The 7,982-nt window shown below is 34.8% G+C and overlaps 1 protein-coding gene across 1 annotated transcript; it reads right to left on the bottom strand.

Moving 5' to 3' along the window:
• On the bottom strand, nt 1–5,879 carry LOC131612829 (mitogen-activated protein kinase kinase kinase NPK1-like). Its single transcript, XM_058884581.1, has 17 exons — nt 5,484–5,879; nt 5,209–5,250; nt 4,442–4,507; nt 4,217–4,327; nt 4,061–4,141; nt 3,899–3,976; nt 3,706–3,788; nt 3,133–3,217; nt 2,965–3,065; nt 2,843–2,882; nt 2,614–2,670; nt 2,463–2,512; nt 2,153–2,309; nt 1,845–2,075; nt 1,385–1,719; nt 1,030–1,097; nt 1–521 (listed from the first exon to the last, which is right to left on the bottom strand). Exons 1-17 carry the CDS (start codon nt 5,769–5,771, stop codon nt 433–435), a joined length of 1,962 nt encoding a protein of 653 aa, XP_058740564.1. The 5' UTR covers nt 5,772–5,879; the 3' UTR covers nt 1–432.
• Between the last annotated feature and the right edge of the window lie 2,103 nt (nt 5,880–7,982).

The raw sequence follows: 7,982 nt of genomic DNA, 5'->3' as shown, positions 1-7,982 counted from the left end.
GAGGAATTTTCAAAAACATTCAGTTACAAACTAATTTGATCAGAAACCAAAAATAAAGTTAAAATCTAATCTAATCACATTAGTTTCATATCGATAAATCAAACTGCAATTACCATTGAAAAAACAGAGGCAATCTTGCGCCACACAATTCTGATTATTTCTATATTCATAATACAGTGGGCATATAAATTTGAGACGAGCATCCATCTCAAGCCCAATCGAAAGCCAAAAATTTCAAGCAACACTGGTGTAAAAAGCTTTACATAACACAACAGCACGGACAAGGCCATCTGAGATATGTCAAATGACACAGTGATTTAATCAGATATCAGATTGGATAATATATAACGTTGACATCCCAACAAAACTGCGGCAAGGCCTGTTTGCAATCTGACGTTCACGAAGACAGGATGAACGCTCTAACAACAGTTATTAACTGGGAGAAGCAAATCTTGTCGGCTGTCGACGTAAAGCTCGGTCCTTTGGTGAGGATGTCTTTGCCATACCTTGGCGCATCATTTCTGCAACATTATCCAAAAGCCAATAAATGGATTACATGCCAAATGCTGCTAGGCATCACGATATATTTTTAGACACTGATATGCCATTATTTATTATATACAGTGATTTTTTTTAATACAACAGCAGTGCTGCAAATTGTGGATCACTGAAAATAGTGGTTCGTTCAAACTTTTTGCTACACAGCAGTGCTAGCCACTATTTCACAATATTTTATACTAAATAGTATATCGCAGAATAATAGCGATTTGTTCAATTTTGCTGTGCAATAGTGCTAAAGCAGCTATTTAACAAACACTAGGCAACAGTTGAGTAAAAATAATTACATTGGTTACTTGTATATCAAATAATCTAAGAAAGATTAAACAATAGGTTCTTATATTTCAAAGGTGTGTGAGATGTTAATCTTAAAATATCTCAAGATATTAAATATTAATATCTATTTAAGTCATTTTTAATTCAAAGATGAATTAAACATTGTCCAAGAATTGCTTTCTAAAAATTTCTAACCTCGTTTTCTCTCTAGCTCCTGGTCGAGCTCTTCTTTCCACTTCCTCTGTCTTTCGGAAAAGCTTAAACTGCAAGTGAAACATAGCATTATTAAAGTACTGTATTTTTTAATATAATTGATGCTGTGAAAGTATTTAATTGGGATACACCATTAGTATAAAAGATTTTACTTTGTCAGCAGATCATAACCAATTGTATGTGTGGCTTTAGAAGCAATTTTGATTAAAATCAAATAAATTAGTGATCTTACGGTTATGATTGATTGTCAGTGTAAAAAATAATTACAATGACGGTGCATATGTATTAAACACTCTGGAAAAAGCAAAGCAAGGAAAAGAATTAACACAAATAAAACCTTGGGCTAAAGGGCTCCTGCTGAGAGTCAACTATCATTCCTTTCCGTTCATCAACGGGAGTTGCTGGAACATCTTGTGAACCATGACTATTTACATTTCCAACTGCTGACGAGGACCTGCCATTACTTCCAGGACTTCCAGCATTGTCAACTGCTTTGGAAGGAGAGCTAAATGGTACCCGACTTGGTGATTTGCTTTTAGGAGGTAATCTCAAGTATTTTCGACCAGCGATGTCATCACTTGGGCTGTCAACCACGTTGGGAGAGCAAGATGCATTTAAACTGTTGAAAAACTCTTCATATAAAGGTGTCTGCAGTTTTTTCAGTTCAAGAGCCTGTCGTAATCGGACAGTCATCATTCATCGTCATCATAATCATCAAGAAACAGCAGTTTGTAGATAAAAAAATGGATGAAAACTTTATCTCTAAGGCTAACTTGATTCAAACTTAAAAGCAATACCTTCTCATCCAAAAAAGCTCTAATTTTGGACTCGGTGAGCTCGTCATCTTCTTCTGACAGAGATGGCACACTTGGAAAGGATAAATCTTTTTGTTCCTTATTAGACTCCAATTGAGTACGTGACATGCAACTTTCATCAGTGTCCAGACTAACTTCTCTATTTTCCAGTTCTGGAGTTGCATCAAATTTACACCCCCAGTCTTCAGAGGGATCAGACATTGGGTTGAAACTCTACAATAAAAAGATTAAGTTTTTTCAGGAATTGCTTTCATATTAAATAAAACAAGAAGTTGAATGCAAGAAAGAACCTCAAAATTATCTGGCACAAAAGATTTGTGTTTGACATCGCACGCTGAGAACTCTTCTTTATCATCAATCACACACATGTCATCATCATCATCATTGCCCATTCCCCATAATTGATTATTTCCTGAGTCCTCAGGATTTGCTGTTGAGCTGCATAGTCTACATAAGTAACGAACATCTGTTAACCAAAATAATTTTACTGTTTCGCTAGAATCAACAAATAATGTACGGGAAAAAAACAGCTTCTCTAAATGTGCAACATAAAAAACTGTCGGGTTTTAGAAGTTGAAGAAAAAATGTTTCAACACTTACAAGGATTCAACATTTGGAGCACATGATGGCGAAGAAGCTCTAAAATTTCCCTGTCATAAGTGAAATTAATGTCATAAAAATCAAATTTTAACTTAATAATTAAAAAAGATACACATAACAGCATTTCAAATAATACTTGATTTATACATACCATGTCAATAGATGACTGAGGATTCGAGTCCGTATTTTCACCGGTAACAAAGGGGTGCTACAGCCAATTATAAACTGAAAGTTAATCTCAGGGGTGGAGCTGATTATCTCATGCAAAACACTGATTACAACAAAGTAGACTCCAGTAACTCCACTACTAATCAATAGCAGTACTAAAATGACTACAATGCTCATATGCAGAGTCAAAAGAGAAATGCTTATAGAATCACCTGCAGCAGTTCTGATGCTGATAGCCTCAAGATTGGTTCCCTACAAAATCATTTAGTATGATCAATTATCCTGCATATATTCATTATAAATGGAAAGCAGCATAAAATCAAAAGGAACATACTTCTGCAAGCACTTTAGAAGAAAATCCTTTGCTCCAGCAGATAGATGATCAGGTATAGGTGGATGAGACTTAGTTGTTCCTATATGGAAGAGAGCAGCAACCTGAAAGCCCGTTATTTAGTAAATATACATATTCAAAGAGCATCTCAAAAGTCGAAATGTAAGCTACCTCTTGTTGGTATTGCTGGCTCCAAGGAGGCTTTCCTGTGGCCATCTCAATTACAGTACAGCCCACGCTCCATATGTCAGCAGAGCTGAAAAGGAAGCATCAACATATGAAAACATCAATATTTAATCTTGAAAGCTTTTGGAAAATTCCTGCCGCTGACTATTTTTCTATATCTCAACCAAAGGTTTCTATTTTTGAAAAATGATTGTCACTGTAAACAATGATTCACAACTTTTTTTCTTTTACACTTTTCATCTCCTCCACCTTTTCTCCATATTGTGTTCTGTTTTTTCTCTCTTCACACTCATTTACTATTTGTAAATAGCAACTATCTACTATTTTAACAGAAGTCACCATTGTCTAATTAATATATAATTAAGTCAGTTGCAATGCAACTCCGGATATGCCAGACTTGCATAGAATGCTCAAACCTTGGAATAAAAAAATAATAAGTCTAGGCTACCATACCGAGTGACATCTGACTAGTAGAAACCTCCCATTTGTTTCATGTCAAAGTATATTAAATACAGAGCAGTATATCATAGAATATGTGAAGAAGGTTAATATCCTTACAAGCTATGCCCAGTCTGGAGAATAACTTCGGGAGCCATCCAATATGGAGTACCCTTCATCGACTTGGCACCAGACATGGTAGCCTAGAATAAAACATTGTACCTCTTAAATAAAGATGCAAATACAATATCCTTCACAAAGGTAAAGCGTACATATAGTGTCATAATTGTAGAGTGGCAGATAAGAGTATTACCAGCTCAACGACCTGTTTGGATGCTCCAAAATCTGCAAGTTTTATGCATCCTTTATTATCTACAAGAATATTGGCCCCCTGAAATTAATTTATACTTGGACATCAGTAGCTGAAAAAGAACCAAGCTTACATGCATATCAATGAGATGATACAAAAGGCAACCTTAATGTCCCTGTGCATGATTCCATTTTTATGCAAGTACTCGAGTCCAAGCAATATCTGCTTCGTATAAGTTCTTATGACCTGTTGAATGAATTAGTGAAAATAGTTTGGCATAAAAAACCACCAAAATACATTGATCCGGTAGCTAGAACTTACAGCCTCTGGGAAAGCTCCAAACTTCCCCAACAGTGAAGATATGGATCCACCAGGAACAAACTCCAAGAGAATATTTAAGGTATCTTCTTCTCTGACTGTACCCAAATATCTCTACACCAAAAAAAAAAAAGAGAGAGAGGAAGAAAAATTATTAATTGAAGAGATGGTTTGGGTGAACTAATCGGTTTGTTAAAATATCGTTTACCAATCAAACATTATACTTACAACAATGTTGGGATGCGAAAGATCTTTAAGCAGTTTAACTTCTTCCTCAAGCTCTTTTACATGAGCCTGTCCATAGTATGCAAAACATTAACGAAAACAGAAGTATGCACAACACTAACCAAAACAACATATGGTCTCTCCTAATTCAATTTGTATAATTACAGTCCTAAATCTGAACCATCCCACAAGCAAGTCTTCTCAATTAGTGTTGTCATATATCGGACACAGCGGAATCATAACGAATAGCATTGGCATATTTCTTGACAACCGCCACAGCCAATTTGTGAAGGATGGAACCGCCGTGGCAATTTATGGCAGCTAAAAATGGTGGATTTTGGCTTTCGGACATGAGTAGCGTACTGTATATAACGTAGCCATTGCATCATGAAGATTACGAGCAAACACGTGTTTCATTTCTAAAGGTTAGTCAAACATTGAAGTTGTGGAATAGCGGAAATCATATAGGCAAATGACCAATGATATCACCTCGCTATTTTTCGCAAAGCAATTGCTCGGGAGTCAGGATCAAGTATCAGTCAGTTTCTAAATTTAGTGACATTTTCATTTGATCTACTTAGTTAGAACTTTCAAATTTCAATCAAATGGTTAGATTTATTGAATCCATAATCTCCAGTCCACATATCATAAAAAATTGTTAATCAAATGGGACTGTATATACAAAAAACAATTAAACCGACTATCGTCAAACTACTGTAGTGAACGCAGTCATAATTAGTAACACAGATAACTTAAATCAAACAACAAACCTGTGCCCTCTCCTTCGAAGCACTACTTGCTGCAATCAAAACCTGAAAAATCAAACAAATAACAAAATCAATTAATCCTTCAAACCTCAATCCATATCCACTTCAAATCAAACTGAACATGATTTTCAAAAACACAAATAAAAAAAGCCGATTCCGAAGGATCAAAAGGAACTGAAAAACAAATAGCTAATAACCGAACTGAAATCAAAAAATACACTAAAATCAAAAAAAGGTGAAACAGTAAAATCGATCAAAGAACGAAGAACTGAATAAACCTGTTTAACGGCTAAAAGCTCTCCGGAGTCGAGATTCATTCCAACGTAAACATGACCGAAAGCACCACAGCCGATCAACTCTCCTTTCCTCCATCTGATTTGCGGCACGGTATCCTTCGGAATCGGAGGTGACGGCGGCGAAGGTTTAGAGAAAACTCTAGAATTACGGATGCAGTAACCGATCTTATCAACTAGGGTTCCGCCAACTCCGAGTGAGTGATCTTCGTTCTCCGGTGAAGCAGGACGGAAGACCAGTGACCGGCGAACTGATCCGAAAATGTCTTGCATCTGTGAGAGTGATGAGTGAGAGAGACGTTGCGTTGCGTTGAACAAAGAAAGAAAGAAACTATACAAATGAGAGAGATTAGAGGGAAAAGACGAAGGGCTTGCGTATTTTCAAATTTTTCAGAAATGGGGAATAAAATAATAAAACTAACTTTTTGGGCCATTTTGTTAATTCTTTTTTATTTACTTATTTATTAATTGGAACACTTTTTTATTTCTTTTTTTACCATTTATTTTTAGTATTTGCATCTTTGTTGAACTCATCATTCTTATTGACATTTTTCAAAAAATAATCATCATCTTTTTGTTCCCAAATTTTTCTTTCTTGAAAATATAATATAAATGATATTTTTATTTTTATGGGGAATCCTATAGTAGTAGATATTTTTGAAATTGCAAAAATACATGTTTGATTTCCCAAAATATTAAATTTGTGTTAGATAATTGTTTTTTTATTAAAGAAGCTGATAATTCCACAATTAATAATAATTGAACTAATAATTAATTCAATATTACAAAAATTGATAATGATAATATGCCTTTCCAAAATAAAATAGATGTTTTTTTATGGAAAATATTACGTACTATAGTAAATATCTTTGATATTACGTACATGTTAGATTTCCCAAAATAATCTAAATTCATGTTGGATATTTGTTGTTTTATGAAAAACCCGCTAATTCCAATAATAGGTACTAAAATAATATGTATGGGTTTAAGGAGGAAAAAACGAAAATAAATATAAATAAAGTGATAAACATATAAAAAAAAATTTAATAAATTTTTAAATGAAATTTTAAAAAAAGAAAAAAAATTCCAAGTCCGAATAATTAATCTTCTACAGAATTTTAACTAAATCAAAATGGATAGTGCTTTGGACCGACCTCAAGACCCAATAACCAAAGATCAATAGCAAAATAAGCGATTATCGCATGAAGAATATGCAACCTCATTTTTCCTATGTGTCACATAATATCTAATACGAATATATTATGTCAATTTTCCATAATCAATCCAACGATTGACTGCATCTCATACACATGTGTCAATCATACATCATATTTAAAGAAGATAACACGTCCCTCTTCAGGTATCAATCATTCTCAATCAAAATTTTACTTTCACACTCTTACTAACTGGAGCGTTAGAGTGCTAACCTTGCAGGTCAGCTTTCACTTCACCGCATCGGAAGCTTTGGACCACCATAACTCATCGTGAACTCAACTTCTTTGATCATTACACAGTTCCAAAACAAAACATTAGCATCATTTGTGGGAATCAGCTTTTGATTCCTACGATTTTCACAATTCACCATTTATCTATTATGGTGAATCAGGTCCAAATCTCTTTCGATCGAATCACAGATCTCTATCTCTAAATCAATTCCATCTAGTTCATAGTCAAACTTTTTCTACCAGATCCCTCATACTATGGTAGCTTCCAAAGTCACTAGTTTTATTGTTCAAGAAAAAACAACTGCAGCCGCCAATGTGGCTTGGATTCCTCATCTCCCTAATTCCACTTAGCCACAAAGCTTTCTTCAAACATACACTATTGCCTGCTATAACCTGGCGTGAAGCACTCCTTGGCTTCCAACTCTTACAAGCTAATTCTGACCTACAAGAAGTTAATGAAATATTTAACACTGTGTACTAAATGGTTCAACACAAAACTCGCAAGCCTTGGCAGACAAACTAACTCGGATCAAGGAGAGCCTGCACAATGTTGTCCCAAAGAACAACATTGCGTAGAAGGCGGCGTCACATAAAATCGTTGAGCCATTAAGGGATCTCACGAAGAGATCATCCTAATTTTTTCTACAAAAAATAATTCTATTCCTCGGGGTTTCCAAGGACATATGGGCGATGACGCTCTTATGAAATCCAATCAGAAAATAATGATGGAAAGTTTCATCAGATGTTAGACCAAGCAGAATACTGAATTCAAAAAACATAATATGCAAAAGAGTAAAGTTCTAAATAAGTTAGAATCTAAGTGGATTTGATATTCACACATAACAAAATATTAGAGACTCCAATCTTTCAAGTGGCAAGCTTCATCTTCTACTTCAGTTAGAACATTTTTGAGACAGTCTGTGTGAATCCCAAAAGGACATTAATGTTGTCACTTTAATAAGCGAAAAAATCAGAGGATGCTAGTGAGAAGAATAATGAGAGCAATGACTATCCAACTTACAAGTGAGATTATGGAAGA

The sequence above is a fragment of the Vicia villosa genome, linkage group LG6, assembly GCF_029867415.1.
Source record: "Vicia villosa cultivar HV-30 ecotype Madison, WI linkage group LG6, Vvil1.0, whole genome shotgun sequence".
In the NCBI taxonomy this organism is placed as follows: Eukaryota; Viridiplantae; Streptophyta; class Magnoliopsida; order Fabales; family Fabaceae; genus Vicia; species Vicia villosa.
This window is presented reverse-complemented; position numbering and strand designations above follow the sequence as displayed.